Source organism: Eretmochelys imbricata, chromosome 1, assembly GCF_965152235.1.
Source record: "Eretmochelys imbricata isolate rEreImb1 chromosome 1, rEreImb1.hap1, whole genome shotgun sequence".
Taxonomy (NCBI): Eukaryota; Metazoa; Chordata; order Testudines; family Cheloniidae; genus Eretmochelys; species Eretmochelys imbricata.
Window position 1 is genome coordinate 121,156,074 of NC_135572.1, and position 15,934 is coordinate 121,172,007.

The 15,934-nt window shown below is 47.4% G+C and overlaps 1 protein-coding gene across 2 annotated transcripts in view; it reads left to right on the top strand.

Annotated features, from left to right (window-relative positions):
• Positions 1 to 5,336: 5,336 nt before the first annotated feature.
• LOC144258970 (inosine-uridine preferring nucleoside hydrolase-like) overlaps positions 5,337 to 15,934 on the top strand; it is a 29,279-nt gene continuing 18,681 nt past the window's right edge. The window contains exons 1-3 of one of the 2 annotated variants that reach the window (XM_077807115.1): positions 5,337 to 5,448; positions 7,695 to 7,754; positions 8,375 to 8,565. In XM_077807115.1, the coding sequence (XP_077663241.1) occupies positions 8,386 to 8,565 (180 nt within the window). In that variant the 5' untranslated portion in view covers positions 5,337 to 5,448; positions 7,695 to 7,754; positions 8,375 to 8,385. Of the gene's footprint in view, positions 5,449 to 7,587; positions 7,755 to 8,374; positions 8,566 to 15,934 lie in introns of those variants that run through there. The other variant, XM_077807116.1, reaches the window with a different exon arrangement.

The window sequence follows — 15,934 nt, forward strand, 5'->3', positions numbered from 1 at the left end:
AATCTCCGATCAAAGGTGCTGGGACGCACCTTGACCTGAAGTCCATCCTGGATTTACCATGGTGTCAATGGCGCCATAGCGCCAGGCCCAAGCTCAGAAGGGGGCTAACACTCACTTTATCCCCTCTTGTAGCGCTGCAGAAATGGAGCCTCAGAGCAGCAGGGATCCAGCATGGGAGCTGAGAATCTACGGGGCCCTGGGAACTGTCGTTTCTTGGCCAGCTCCCTGCCTATAGTGCTGGCCCTAGAGCAGGGAAGGAACTAGATTTCCCAGCATTCCCTTGGCTGCTATCAACAGGAAAGGGAGGGGGAGGAAGTGGGGAAGCTGTGAGACCCCATGCACCGCAGCTTGCTGTGAATGGAGAGCTGGCTGCTAAAAGGGGGTGGTACTGTGAATGGGGAACATGTATGCCCAAGGAGTAGAAGGCTTTGGCCCCAGATATCACCCTCAGAAGACTTCCCCAGACTGGATTAGGGATGCTGGTGTGCCCTCATCGGGCAGCCCCCAAAGGAGGAACTGAGTGGACTAAATGGACAGTGCATCTCTCTGTCTGAAGCCTAGCAAGGGAGATATGTGGATCCCACCAGAAGTTAACATGAAAAGTAAGGGAGGGGAGGAGGACCTGGGCAGCTTCAGATACAGTACAGGAGGATTTCCACTTCTGAACCATGAAAGCAGAAATTGACTTTTCCTTTCCAGATTTACCTAATATTCAGAAAGGGAATCTAGCACCTGCCTTCCAGGTTTGAACACCCTCAAAATTCAGAAGTTCTCAAGCTCAATTTGGGCAGCTGCTACTTCGTTTCTCCCAAATCAAATATGCTGATCCACTGTAATTTGCTGTAGAAAAAGTAGGATAAAATTGAGCAACAAATGCTGGGGTCTTCCCAGTGCTAACTAGGACTGGAATAGCTATTTTCAACAGCCATTACCATTTTTTTTTTTTTTTTTTTTTAGTTTTGTGTAAAAGGAAGACAGTAATATTGCATTGGCAAATTCCCCATAGAAACGAAGAGTGGAACAAAAGAATAATAAAGACACCTCAACTTTTCCTCATTTATGTAGGACAGTCTTATATGGATCCAGATATCCTCCAGTCACACAAACTGAAAATTGTTCCACTTTGCTGCAGTTCTGTAACCAGGCGGGAACCAGTCCTGTGTGTGTTCTGTGCACATCCAAAATTCTTACTGAATTCAGAAGTGCCTGGCTTTTGTGACCATACTACCTGATATTTTCAGCCCTGGTAAGCAAAGCAGGTTTACATTTAGTAATTGGGTGGGAAGCCTCTCAGAAAAAGTTAGGTGCCGTAGGAAGTGTTGCTTATTCACTCGGTAACGTGAGACCTTCCTGTTACAACAGTAAACCAGTGCAGCATAGAATGCACTTTGCTCCTAGAGTCTAGAATGAGGTCCTTTGCTTCTATATGCAGTCCATTAAAGACAACGAAAAGACTCCCACTCACTTCAAGAGGCTTTGGATGGAACTGGTTATACACTGGGTAACTCCACCGTCTTCACAGGGTCCTGGTCCCACAGCAGAGGGGGGGCATGTGAGCTTGTTGCAGAGCTGCTGCTCAGGGATGGGAACCTCCTGGCACCCCAGCTTCCAAAATCATTCAGGCTGCACTTTCTGCAAGACTATGTGCTAGCTGAGGGGTGCATGGGAATTGGTGGCCTCTGCTGCAGGTGATGGGTATCTCAGGTACTTAAAGCCATAGCCTAGAGGAGGGAAGTGCATAACTGCAAGAGTCTGCAGCTGCCTAGGGCCAGCGCTAAGGATTTAGAGTCCCTAGTGCCGCCGTTGCAAGGTTCAAGCATGCTCAGCCTTGGAATAACCACCCCTCCCTTGACTAGTAGCTGCAGCTATCTAAGGCTGGCCTCTGGCAATTGGCCACATAGCTATAGCCAGAGAAGCTGCAGGTGGCTCTGTGACTACTGGGGGCCATTAAGATAGAGCAGATAAAGAAACTGGAGTTAACCTCAAGGAACAGAGGTCACCAGTAGGAAAGGAATGTCAAGGGGAGCAGGGAAAGAGGAAGCAGGTCAGGCTTGCAGCGGGAGGATAGCCCCAGCTGGTTGGAGAACATGTCCAAAGTAGAAAGGAAACAAGCATGGGGAGAGGTAGTGGTGATCAGGTAGTAGACTAGCATGTAGAAGGGAGCAGAGGGAGAAAGGCTGGTGTCTTCAGATTCCAAGGGCTAAGTCCTCACTTTGGGGAAATGGTGTTTGCAAGTGGCTTGCTCAAATGGGTGCTGCGGGAGGGATTTGTCAGAACTGATCAGGTATCTGCTTGCTTTGGAACTTTGAGCTGAGACTAGGACCACATACGGTGACTGGTGACACAGGGGGTACTGGAGACATGGCTATAGAAGGTCTGAATGAGGAAGGAGATAAATCTGTGGGGTTTCCCTAATCACATGAAAGTTCTGCCCACATGGGTGTACAGCTCAATGAGAAAAACTGGGGGCTGAGGGAGCTGTGTATGGCAATGCAGATAGTCATGTAGAGGTGTGTGATCAAAACGAAAAATGTCTCTGAGATTCAGTACCGGGTATACTATGGCACCAATCGCACTGCCACACCAGGCCCACACTCGGAGCCCACAATGACTACATAGGGGCCCACAAAAGGTTAATCTGACCCTACCTGAAGTGGAGCACCCACTGGGACACCCATCTCAAAGAACAACAGTTACTGCACAGGGTGAGTAATCGCCTCTTACTTTCTTCACACCACTCAAGGTTTTATAGACTTCTATCAAATCCCCCTTTAGTCACCTCTTTTCTAAGATGAACAGTCTCAGTCTTTTAAATCTCTTCTCATATGGAAGCTGTTTTGTACCACTAATTATTTTTGTTGCCTTTCTCTGGACTTTTCCAATTCTAATATATATTTTTTGAGGTGGGGTGATGAGAACTGCATGTGTTGTTCAAGGTGTGGGCATACCATGGATTTATATAGTGGCATTAAGATATTTTCTGTCTTATTCTCTATCCCTTTTCTAATGAGTCTCAACATCCTGTTTGGTTTTCTGACTGCCGCTGCACATGGAGCAGATGTTTTTCAGAGAACTATCTACGATGACTCCAAGATCTTTTTCTTGAGTGGTAACAGCTAAATTAGACCCCTTCATTTTGTATATATAGTTGGGATTATATTTTCCAGTATGCATTACTTTGCATTTAATCAACATTGAATTTCATCTGTCTTTTTGTTGCCCAGTCACACACCCTGAATCTATGAAAAAAAATCTAGAACATGGTAGGACTGATAGTTATTTGACATCTATTTTTATTGTGCAGTAAAACTGAGAAGTTCAAAGGTCTGAGCTTTCAAATACATAATCAATGGAATTTTATCTTATGCCAGCACATTGAGTAAATAGTGAAAAGAGTCCCAAGTTCATATACAACACTACACACACAGCTTCTGTTTTCAGCAAATTATGAATTAACTGGTATGTTATAAAGTTCTCTACTTCCAGATCAAATTCCAACATACTTGGAAAGCAGCAGCAAGCAAAACACCAGATTTGAAAAGTAGCACAAAACATACCAGGTAACTATATGCTAATTTAACGTCAGTTGTGGGGATATTGTTGGAAATTTAATATAAGATCACCTTGAAGAGCAGTAACATGACGTGACAACATAGGTATAGTTTTGAGAAGAAAAAGCCATGCTTGACTAATTTACTTGCATTGTAAATCTGTGTTTATAAGAAGAAAAGGAGTAGTTGTGGTGAATACAGACTAATGGGGCTGCTACTCTGAAACCTGTGTGTTTATAAGGTTTCAGAGCAGTATGTCTGTCAACATGGTACTAATGGTCACCTTTCAATTGTAACTATGTGGAATGAAAACTATTTGAAGTCCTTAAAATGGTAACTTCTCCCACAGGGAGGCTTGCCAGGTGGGTATCTCTAAAGATCACTTCTGGGAGCTGTCTTGTTTCTATTCTAAGCTTAATAAATGTGTTTTTCTTAAACCAAATACAAAGAGAGGACACCGCATGAATCAGGTTCCCAAGGCATGTTGTTAAATGATGGAATCTTGTTCCTAGGCTGGGTCTATGCAGTTACTTTTAACCAATTTAACTATTTTTGTTATAGGGTTGATTTTATTACCAGTATAGTTAAATCAACCCTAATGAGGATGTTGTTCTACTGGTAAAGTTTTTTAGCATAAATTTGTGGGAATAGACTATACTGTCACAAGTGTTAATTTGTGGAGATAAACTATACTGCTTTACATAAGTATATATACTAGGCCATTGCTCTGCTCTAACTACATCAGTTTCAAAAGGAGATAGCAATAGAAAAACTGTGTGCAGCCCTGTCCTTAACATCTCCATGTGGCTCAATGGCTACTGTGGTCCAGCCACCTCCCTGGAGAAGGTTGATGCTGAATGCTGTTAGCCACGATACTATGAAGTTTGTAACAGGTTTGAGGTAATCAGTCCCTGTCTGAATGTGACTCTGGTGGCAACACTAGCCCCACCATCCATGGAACAGCAGGGAGCTCTGGGCAGGCCACCAGCTAACAGGTCCTGGATTCTTTGCTGGGCCAGGGGGTGATGGGGAGGCCTGCTCACATGGGTGATGGAGGGGGAGGGGGTTGTTGAGCCATGGGTGATGAGAGAGCTGGTTAAGTGGCCAGGGTGGTGGGGGTGCCTTGCTGTATGATGGAGTGGGGGGTGGTTGCATGGCCGGAGTGATAGGAGTGGCCAGTTAAGTGGCCAGACTGCTGGAGGGTGGGGCCAGGGCGAGGAGGGAGACTTGCTGGGTGACTGGGGGGGTCGGGGGGGGTTGATAGAGGGCCCTGCACGGGCAGAGCCTGAGGCGGGAACTTTGCAGTTCTGTAGCATGACCTGACCCTGGGTGCGTCTACATGGCACCGAGACACCCCGCAGCTGCCCTGTGCCAGCTGGCTCGGGCTCTGGGGCTTGTTTCATTGCTATGTAGATGTTCGGCTCCTGCCAGGCAGGAGGGTCCCAGAGCGCGGGCGCGGCCCAAGTACAAATGTCTACACCGCGAGGACCCCGGCCCACATCCGCAGGCAGGGGCCAGGCCCTGGCGCCTGGGCGCCCCGTACTCGGCACGCCCCCGTGCCGCCACTGCTCCCAGGAGCGCCCGCCCTTGCCGCGCCTGGCCCTGGGGGGCGGGGCTAGGCCGGCACCCGCCGCCCGGACACCGCTCAGGGGCGTGGTCAGCCCCCTCGCGCCCCCCCCGCCGCGCTCCCGCGCCCCCGCACGCAGAGCGAGCGCACCCGCGCGACTCCCGCCCTCCCTCGCCCAGGCGTTAGCTCACGTGACACCTCCCCCAACCCCTCCGCGGCTCTTCCAGTTCAGGGGCGAGACTCGTGGGACGGGGGCGGCTCGGGATTGGCCGCAACGTGTGTGGGACGCGCAACGTCGCCCAGCGGGCTCAGCTCCCAGAGCGGCGGCAGGTAGGGGCGGGGGCTGGCCCCTCCCTGGAGCCCCAAACCAACTGCAGGAGCGCGCGCGCCTCGCTCCGTGCCGGGCGCTAGGGGTCCGGGGGAGGGGATGCGCCGCGGACGGGAGCCGGGGCGTCTTCGGCTGTGGGAAGCGCCGCCCCCGGGGTTCCGACGCGCGGCGGGAGGCGGCCAGGTGCTGCGGTGGTGGACGCAGGCGGTTCGCCCCCCCCCCCCCCGGTGAGGGGAGTGCCCGGCTCTGTTTTTTACCCCGGCAACTAAAAGCTGCCGGCGCTGAGCGGGCGGGCGCTTTTTGGACTCCCGCCCCGTGATTTGCTGGCGGGGGGATTGGGGCTCGTGAGCGGGGACAAGCCCGAGCAGCATCTGTCTGTCTTGACCTTACAGCGGCGTAGCGCCGGGGGGGGGGGGGGAGCAGTCTGCCTCCAAAACGTGAAAAATTCTGCCCGCCCTATTTTAAAATGTTGCAAAATTCTGCAGATTTTATTTGTCAAAATAACACCACATAATCCCACCAGTTTCCATTATTTTGGTCATTTATGTCAAAATACCTGTCAGCAAGTATGTCTAGAACAGCACATAAAGAGAAAACGGGCACTTGTGGCATGTTAGAGACTAACAAATTTATTAGAGCATAAGCTTTTGTGAGCCACAAGTCCTCCTTTTCTTTTTGGGGATACAGACTAACATGGCTGCACTCCGAAACAGAAAACAATACAGACACAAATTCCCCCAGGAGCAGAGAGTTAAAGAAACCCCTGTGGCAACCTGGTTCCTGCTTCTCTGGCCCCTTCCCCAGCCCGGGGAGGCCAGACAACACAACCTGCCCCTCCCAGAGCCCAGCCATGGGGTCCCACCAGCCCAGACACCTGCTACCTCCTTCTGAGGATCCAGTGGCCTCTAATGTCAGCCAGCATCACTGCAGCTCATTTTTGTGGCAGAAAGGAAATTCTACACAAAAAAACATTAATTTCTGCAAATTTTGCATTGTGAAGTAGCACAGAATTCCCTCAGGAGTAGAATGTGGCAACTTATATCACTTTTGCTTGGGGTCATTGGAACAATTTGCCATCACTGACAATTTTTAAAGCAAGGTTGGATGTTTTCCAAAAGACATGTGCTGGTAATTGTTTTAGGTGAAGTCCTATGGCCTGTGTTATACAGGAGTGCAGACTACATGGTCCCTTCTGGCCTTGGAATCTATGGGTCTCTGGAGATTTGACGTGGGTTGACAGCTTTAGATTGACATGTTTTAGCAAAATGCTTTTCCTGGCGTTGTACATGTTTTCTTCATCTGTAAAATCAGTGGGAGTTTCCTGCTGATTTTCAGAAACTGGCTACCTAAGGCACCTGGCAGAACCTGTTTTGGAATATTACTCTCCCATTATTGCTTAATCAATTAATTGGGTGGCTATAATGCAGAGAAACAATGACAGAAAAAAAAATTCAGTCTTGTCTGCCGCAAGACTTCTCAAATGGGCCCGAGCAAGGAGCACCTTGTTAGAGGTGAAGGTAGGGGGGAAAACAACTGAATACAGCTGTCTCAGGAATGCCTGGGGGTGTGTGATTGAGGAGTGTGTCAACACACATTCCTAATAGCAATTTTTCTCCAGAAGTATTAAACAAATCTAAGGGTGGATCCAAAAGATGAACACCGAGAACTGTCTCATGAAAGTGTAGCTAGTGGAGTGTTGTTGAGAGCACTGAATTAGATTATGTGAGATAAAGGCGCGGGAGGGCTGCGAGAGGTATTTGGGACTTTGTTGATTCAGATTCAATTAAAAGGGAGATGTCCGCGGATGTGCTTTGAACTTCAGAGATAAACTAAGTCACAGAAAGCAAATGGAGTAACCTATCATTAATGTCAACAAGATTTAACAGTTGCATAGGTGTCAACTCCATGGGTGCTCTGGTGCTGGAGCAGTCACAGGGAAAAAAAATAGTGGGTGCTCAGTACCCACTAGCCACAGCTGTTCGGCAACACCACCAAATAGCTGATCGGCAGCTGCCATCAAACAGCTGTTTGGAGGCTGAGGGAAGGGTTTGGGGGAGGGTGGAAAGCAGGGAGGGGCAGGTGGGCGGGGGGCCTCGGGGAAAGGGTGCAGGGCTTTGGGACGGAGCAAGGGTGGAGCACTTCCAGGGAAAACTAGAAGTCAGTGCCTATGAAGGTATAAGAATGTAAGGTAGCAGAAAATGGTTGCAGTTCTACTGAGTATGAATAATATTTCCTAATCTCATTTAAGATAATTGCAGTGGAGACCATCATAAACTATTTTCTATTTGGGAAGGAAGTTTTGAGGAAGGTAAGTGTTAAAGCTGTGTCCCAGCTCCTATAATTGTGTGCTGGTTTCCTTGATTTCAGATCCCCCCCCCCCCCCCATGTGGGTATTGCCTGTACCTCCCAGATTATAATTTACTTAATTGTCACAAGGAGTCTACATTACTACTCGCTTTTTTATAGGGATTAAGAAATCATCTCAATTTTAAAATAAACTGGTATTAGATGGTAATTTATAATTTCCCCAATTATTTTAATTGGGTGTATATGAATATGATAGATTTTATTTTTTTAAGTCACTGCACAAATGTTGTAGTTAACGTATAAAAACTTCTCAAAAGTCCCAGTTAGTTAACCACTCATTTTTAGCTTCCTGTTGATCTACAAATCAGTGATTCCTGACATTTTCTTTTAAAATAGAGGTGGATTAATTTTATGGTACATGAAACATTACACAAAAAATCAGATGTAACCTGAAATAATAAAAAAAAGTGTGTAGAAAAAGGTTTTGGCAAATAACCTACAGGGTTTGAACTGAAACCCAGTTAAAATGTAGCCATATCTTTAGAATGTGTTTTCTCCACATGATCTACAGTATCTTAATTATTAGGTTAGTTGTCTAATCCACTTGTAACTGTTTTGTAGGTATTTAAAAAATGACGAAGTTGCTGTTGATTGATGTTGACTGTGGAGTTGATGATGCTCAAGCCATAATGATGGCTCTGGCATCTCCCAGTGTTGAAATCCTGGGAATTACTTGCTGTTATGGAAACACACAGTTGGAAAACGTCTGCAAAAATGTACTTCGTGTGCTACAAGTTTGTAACAGGCTTGAGGTAATCAGTCTCTTAAATGTATGTGAATGGGTTCATCTTTGTGTCAGGTCTTGTTTAAAAATCATCAACTCGCATAGGGTAGGGTCACCTTTTATAGTTTCTCCTCCATAAATAATTTCTTCGCTGATATAGGGTAATTTTTGACTTGTTTGTTGTTTCATCATATCGATCCCAGGAATAGTAATAGTAATTTTCCTAGCTCCTTTAAAAAATATCCTATAAGTATATATATTTTTCCTGGCTGATGTAAAATTTCTGCCCTTTTCATAAAGGCTCTGTAATTTTAGTGCCACTAATTTGATCATTGCTAAGATATTTTTTGGAATTGATGCTGTAATATTGCTTCTTCAAGTGATTGTCCAAATGGATTCCATACACTATGTGTATGCATCCATGCACGTGAGATTTTGATACTTTTGGCCAGCAGTGTTCATTGGGACCATGCTGTGCCTTGGGTGCCCTTGTGCCCCCTTCTACCTCCCCCTTAATGGGCATAAAGGGTGGAGTAGGCCCAATTGTCCTTTAGCTCCTTCTTTCTTCCTGTGGCAGCTAGCATAGGTATGAGAGGATGAGTTCTAAAATCTTGAGAGACATGGAAGCAATTTGAGTTGGAAGCAATTGGTTGAATTCACTAGCTACAGATAATACTTTGTTTAATAAATCAGTTATAAATGTAAAACATGTTTTGATACATTTACTTTTTTTCTCATGTATCCAGCACATTTAAGCTAGTTTTCTTAATAAAATAATTGCTGTTTTGTGCATTTTTAATGGATTTGAATTTCCATTCAAATTGACACAAATCACAAGTAAAAAATTATTCATTATCTAGTAAAGAAAAAAAGGTGAATGACATTTCTTAACATAAGAAAAATGTAAACAATAAGAATCTGAATAAATGTAAGTTAAGATATATAGTTGCTCAAGTAAGTAATTAAGTGTGGGTGTGTATTATAGCCTCCTGATTAGCAAAAAGTAGTACCAAATTTAGTATAAAGGCTGTATTTAGTTCCAAATCAACGTGTTTTAATGGTCACCAACCAATAAGAGTCAACCATTCTTTAGCAAAATAACTAAAAATTACAAAAGCAAAATAAGATTAAAACCAATTATTTAAACCAGTGTTTCCAGCCTGCTGATTTAAATTGCTTTGATTACATCATTCCAACTTCCTGAGACATACCAAGAAAATCATAGGAAACTGGGTCATTCTGCATCCTTCTGCAGCAGGGAGGCTCAACATGAGCATTCCCATTAATGAAGGTCTGCTAGAGCCTGCATAAGCCATCTGACATACATCTGTATCCATCCTGTCCATGTCAAAAAGAGTGGACAGTGGGCACTGGGTTCCTGCTTCTTATTTGATTTTCTCTTTACATCCAACACTGGGTTCTTTTCTAGTGGCCGCACAACAGGAGAGAACAAAACAGCAGGGACCTTCTAAATGTATGCCAAGAGAAGAGGATCCAAAAAAGGCTGGATCTATTCAGCTACAAGGTGTATTTAACAGCTGTGCTCCAGAGGAAGGTGGCTAACTATCCAGCCTTTCAAAATACGACTTTTTAAACTGGAATCGATTGTCTCAATTTATAATTGCTCGGTGAGCACCAAGAGGAGATGTGCTGTTGCCATTAAAGATTTCAGGTGACTGCATGTACTTCTCTACAGTCTATGCTGGACATGTTGGACATGTTCCGCTGGTTGGAAGGCATGAGATGCTCTGTCCTGAGATGGGGGGTTCCACGACCACCACTCCCAAGAGAAGGAGGCGGGTGGTGGTGGTCGGGGACTCTCTACTCCGGGGGACTGAGTCATCTATCTGCCGCCCTGACCGGGAAAACCGAGAAGTCTGCTGCTTGCCGGGGGCTAAGATTCGCGATGTGACGGAGAGACTGCCGAGACTCATCAAGCCCTCGGATCGCTACCCCTTCCTGCTTCTCCACGTGGGCACCAGTGATACTGCCAAGAATGACCTTGAGCGGATCACTGCGGACTACGTGGCTCTGGGAAGAAAGATAAAGGAGTTTGAGGCGCAAGTGGTGTTCTCGTCCATCCTCCCCGTGGAAGGAAAAGGCCTGGGTAGGGACCGTCGAATCGTGGAAGTCAACGAATGGCTACGCAAGTGGTGTCGGAGAGAAGGCTTTGGATTCTTTGACTATGGGATGGTGTTCCATGAAGGAGGAGTGCTGGGCAGAGACGGGCTCCACCTTACGAAGAGAGGGAAGAGCATCTTTGCGAGCAGGCTGGCTAACCTAGTGAGGAGGGCTTTAAACTAGGTTCACCGGGGGAAGGAGACCAAAGCCCTGAGGTAAGTGGGAAAGCGGGATACCGGGAGGAAGCACAGGCAGGAATGTCTGTGAGGGGAGGGCTCCTGCCTCATACTGAGAATGAGGGGCAATCAGCAGGTTATCTCAAGTGCTTATATACGAATGCACAAAGCTTTGGAAACAAGTAGGGAGAACTGGAGGTCCTGGTGATGTCAAGGAATTATGACGTGATTGGAATAACAGAGACTTGGTGGGATAACTCACATGACTGGAGTACTGTCATGGATGGTTATAAACTGTTCAGGAAGGACAGGCAGGGCAGAAAAGGTGGGGGAGTAGCACTGTATGTAAGGGAGTAGTATGACTGCTCAGAGCTCCGGTATGAAACTGCAGAAAAACCTGAGTGTCTCTGGATTAAGTTTAGAAGTGTGAGCAACAGGAGTGATGTAGTGGTGGGAGTCTGCTATAGACCACCGGACCGGGGGGATGAGGTGGATGAGGCTTTCTTCCGGCAGCTCGCGGAAGCTACTAGATTGCATGCCCTGGTTCTCATGGGTGACTTTAATTTTCCTGATATCTGCTGGGAGAGCAATACAGCGGTGCATAAACAATCCAGGAAGTTTTTGGAAAGCATAGGGGACAATTTCCTGGTGCAAGTGCTAGAGGAGCCAACTGGGGGGGAGCTTTTCTTGACCTGCTGCTCACAAACCGGGAAGAATTAGTAGGGAGAGCAAAAGTGGATGGGAATCTGGGAGGCAGTGACCATGAGTTGGTTGAGTTCAGGATCCTGACACAGGGAAGAAAGGTAAGCAGCAGGATACGGACCCTGGACTTCAGGAAAGCAGACTTCGACTCCCTCAGGGAACGGATGGGTAGGATCCCCTGGGGGACTAACATGAAGGGGAAAGGAGTCCAGGAGAGCTGGCTGTATTTCAAGGAATCTCTGTTGAGGTTACAGGGACAAACCATCCCGATGTGTCGAAAGAATAGTAAATATGGCAGGTGACCAGCTTGACTTCACGGTGAAATCCTAGCGGATCTTAAGCATAAAAAAGAAGCTTACAAGAAGTGGAAGGTTGGACATATGACCAGGGAAGAGTATAAAAATATTGCTCGGGCATGTAGGAATGAAATTAGGAGGGCCAAATCGCACCTGGAGCTGCAGCTAGCGAGAGATGTTAAGAGGAACAAGAAGGGTTTCTTCAGGTATGTTGGCAACAAGAAGAAAGTCAAGGAAAGTGTGGGCCCCTTAATGAATGAGGGAGGCAACCTAGTGACAGAGGATGTGGAAAAAGCTAATGTACTCAATGCTTTTTTTGCCTCTGTCTTCACGAACAAGGTCAGCTCCCAGACTGCTGCGCTGGGCATCACAACATGGGGAATAGATGGCCAGCCCTCTGTGGAGAAAGAGGTGGTTAGGGACTATTTAGAAAAGCTGGACGTGCACAAGTCCATGGGGCCAGACGAGTTGCATCCGAGAGTGCTAAAGGAACTGGCGGCTGTGATTGCAGAGCCATTGGCCATTATCTTTGAAAACTCGTGGCGAACGGGGGAAGTCCCGGATGACTGGAAAAAGGCTAATGTAGTGCCAATCTTTAAAAAAGGGAAGAAGGAGGATCCTGGGAACTACAGGCCAGTGAGCCTCACTTCAGTCCCTGGAAAAATCATGGAGCAGGTCCTCAAAGAATCAATCCTGAAGCACTTACATGAGAGGAAAGTGATCAGGAACAGTCAGCATGGATTCACCAAGGGCAAGTCATGCCTGACTAATCTAATCGCCTTCTATGATGAGATTACTGGTTCTGTGGATGAAGGGAAAGCAGTGGATGTATTGTATCTTGACTTTAGCAAAGCTTTTGACACGGTCTCCCACAGTATTCTTGTCAGCAAGTTAAAGAAGTATGGGCTGGATGAATGCACTATAAGGTGGGTAGAAAGTTGGCTAGATTGTCGGGCTCAACGGGTAGTGATCAATGGCTCCATGTCTAGTTGGCAGCCGGTGTCAAGTGGAGTGCCCCAGGGGTCGGTCCTGGGGCCGGTTTTGTTCAATATCTTCATAAATGATCTGGAGGATGGTGTGGATTGCACTCTCAGCAAATTTGCGGATGATACTAAACTGGGAGGAGTGGTAGATACGCTGGAGGGCAGGGATAGGATACAGAGGGACCTAGACAAATTGGAGGATTGGGCCAAAAGAAATCTGATGAGGTTCAATAAGGATAAGTGCAGGGTCCTGCACTTAGGACGGAAGAACCCAATGCACAGCTACAGACTAGGGACCGAATGGCTAGGCAGCAGTTCTGCGGAAAAGGACCTAGGGGTGACAGTGGACGAGAAGCTGGATATGAGTGAGCAGTGTGCCCTTGTTGCCAAGAAGGCCAATGGCATTTTGGGATGTATAAGTAGGGGCATAGCGAGCAGATCGAGGGACGTGATCGTCCCCCTTTATTCGACATTGGTGAGGCCTCATCTGGAGTACTGTGTCCAGTTTTGGGCCCCACACTACAAGAAGGATGTGGATAAATTGGAGAGAGTCCAGCGAAGAGCAACAAAAATGATTAGGGGTCTGGAACACATGACTTATGAGGAGAGGCTGAGGGAACTGGGATTGTTTAGTCTGCGGAAGAGAAGAATGAGGGGGGATTTGATAATTGCTTTCAACTACCTGAGAGGTGGTTCCAGAGAGGATGGTTCTAGACTTTTCTCAGTGGTGGAAGAGGACAGGACAAGGAGTAATGGTCTCAAGTTGCAGTGGGGGAGGTTTAGGTTGGATATTAGGAAAAACTTTTTCACTAGGAGGGTGGTGAAACACTGGAATGCGTTGCCTAGGGAGGTGGTGAAATTTCCTTCCTTAGAAGTTTTTAAGGTCAGGCTTGACAAAGCCCTGGCTGGGATGATTTAATTGGAGATTGGTCCTGCTTTTGAGCAGGGGGTTGGACTAGATGACATCCTGAGGTCCTTTCCAACCCTGATATTCTATGATTCTATGTCTGACACCACAGTGCACACAATAGCTACTGCAATAGCCAGGAGGAGATCTTTGTGGCTTCAGTGTTCGAGGATCCCCAGGAAACTCCAAGCAAGAACCTCTCATTTGATGAAGCCCTGTGGCCTCCAAAAGATTCAAGGCCAACTCTGCTTTCTTTAGGACTTTGAGTTCCAAGTGAGCTGTAGTTCACAAAAGCTTATGCTAAAATAAATTGGTTAGTCTCTAAGGTGCCACAAGTACTCCTTTTCTTAACCCAAGAAGGAAGCAGCCACATCAACATCCTATAGACAGCACACCTCAGTCCAGTTTTACAGTCAGTCACATAGTACTTCAAAACTGCCAATGAAGAGACAGAGAGTCCACTGGAGACAACCCTCTGCCTCCTCTGCTGCCCCACAGTCTTGGGGTTCCACTAGGTAGCAGGTGCAATGCAAAGTGGAGAAACGGATAGGATGATCAGAGAACTTTGTTTGTTCTACACCTCCCCCCTTGGCAACTACCTCTTTTATTTTGGAGAAATTTGAGCTGAGGTTACCTCAGATTTATAGGTCCCAGAGATGGTAACAAAGGGGCATTCAGTTTCAATTCCATCCTTCTCTCCACCCTCCTACTGCCTCCTTTCCTTGCTCTTTTCAGGGAACTGTCTCGTGAAAGACCATCAAAATAGGAAGTACTGTCCCTTTTACAGCTGGGAGCAATGCAAGGGTTGGCTTTTTACTCCCATTACTTTTTTGATCACAAAGAAGAAAGGGGGATGATAGCCTATCTTGGATCTTCACTGAGAGCTGTGGGCAGCCCTGCCTGAAGATGGTCAACGTAAACACTGTCTCGCAGCCCGCCAGCGGATTACTCTGACGGGCCGCAAATTGCCCACCCCTGATATAGATTATGACCTTCAAATTCAGGACCTCTGGTTCCCTCAGGAAGCTTGCTGCCATATATATGTGTTAGGGCTAGGTATTAGCTTGGTATGCAAAGCATTCCTGCCTCCTCTTTAGGAATTCTGAATACAAGTGTTGACAGACAACACCACAGCTGTAGATTATGTCAACAGGCAATGGGGAACAAGATCATTCTCACTCTGTCAGGAAGCCATGGGACTACGGAATAGATACATTCTGAACCAAGTTACATGTGTGGCTGTGCACCTTTTCAGCCTTCTGAACACCTTGACAGATCAACTCAGCAGGCAATTTCCTGACAACAAGTGGGCGCTCAAAGACTCAGTCTTACAGAACATCTTTTGTAAATGGGGATTCCCAAGAGTAGCAACAGACCAGAACAAGTGTCAGACATTCTTCTATTCCAGAAGGGGTGCAAGCTAAGGCTCCCTGGCAAATGCCTTTCTCATCCCTTGGATGCCAGGGTTGAAGTATGCCTTTCTGCCAGTCCCTGTGATACTCAGGATACTGAGGCAGGATTCAGAGTTATTATGATAGCCCTAGTATGGGCTAAGCAGTTCTGGTATTTGGATTTCATGAACCTTTCAGTGCAGCCACTTTATCACCTTACCTGCTCTGCCTGACAGTCTTCCAGAATTGTCAGATCTTGCACCTCGATCCAGTATCTTTACACCTGACAGCCTAGATCAGTGGTGGGCAAAGTACGGCCCGTGGGCCCCATCCGACCCATCAGACCATTTAAGCCAGCCCTCAGCTCCCACCAGGAATCGGGGTCAGGGGTTTGTCCTGCTCCGGCGCTCCAGCTGGGGAGCGGGGTCAGGTGCTTGCCCTGCTCTGCATGGTTCCCAGAAAGCAGCCAGCATGAACCCCCTCCGGGTCCTACGTAGTACGCGGAGGTGCGGCCAGGCAGCTCTGCGTGCTGCCCCGACCACAGGCGCCGCTCCTGCAGCTCCCATTGCTGCGGTTCTCGGCCAATGGGAGCTGCAGGGGTGGCACCTCTGGATGGGGCAGCGCGAAGAGCTACCTGGCCGTGCCTAGGAGCCAGAGATGGGATATGCTTCCGGGAGCTGCTTGCAGTAAACGTTGCCCAGAGCCTGCACCCCGCAGCCCCCCCCGCCCCATGCCCCAATCCCCTGCCATAGCCCTGATCCCCTTCCTGCCATCTGAACCCATTGGTCCCAGTCTGGAGTACCTTCCTGCACCCCAAACCC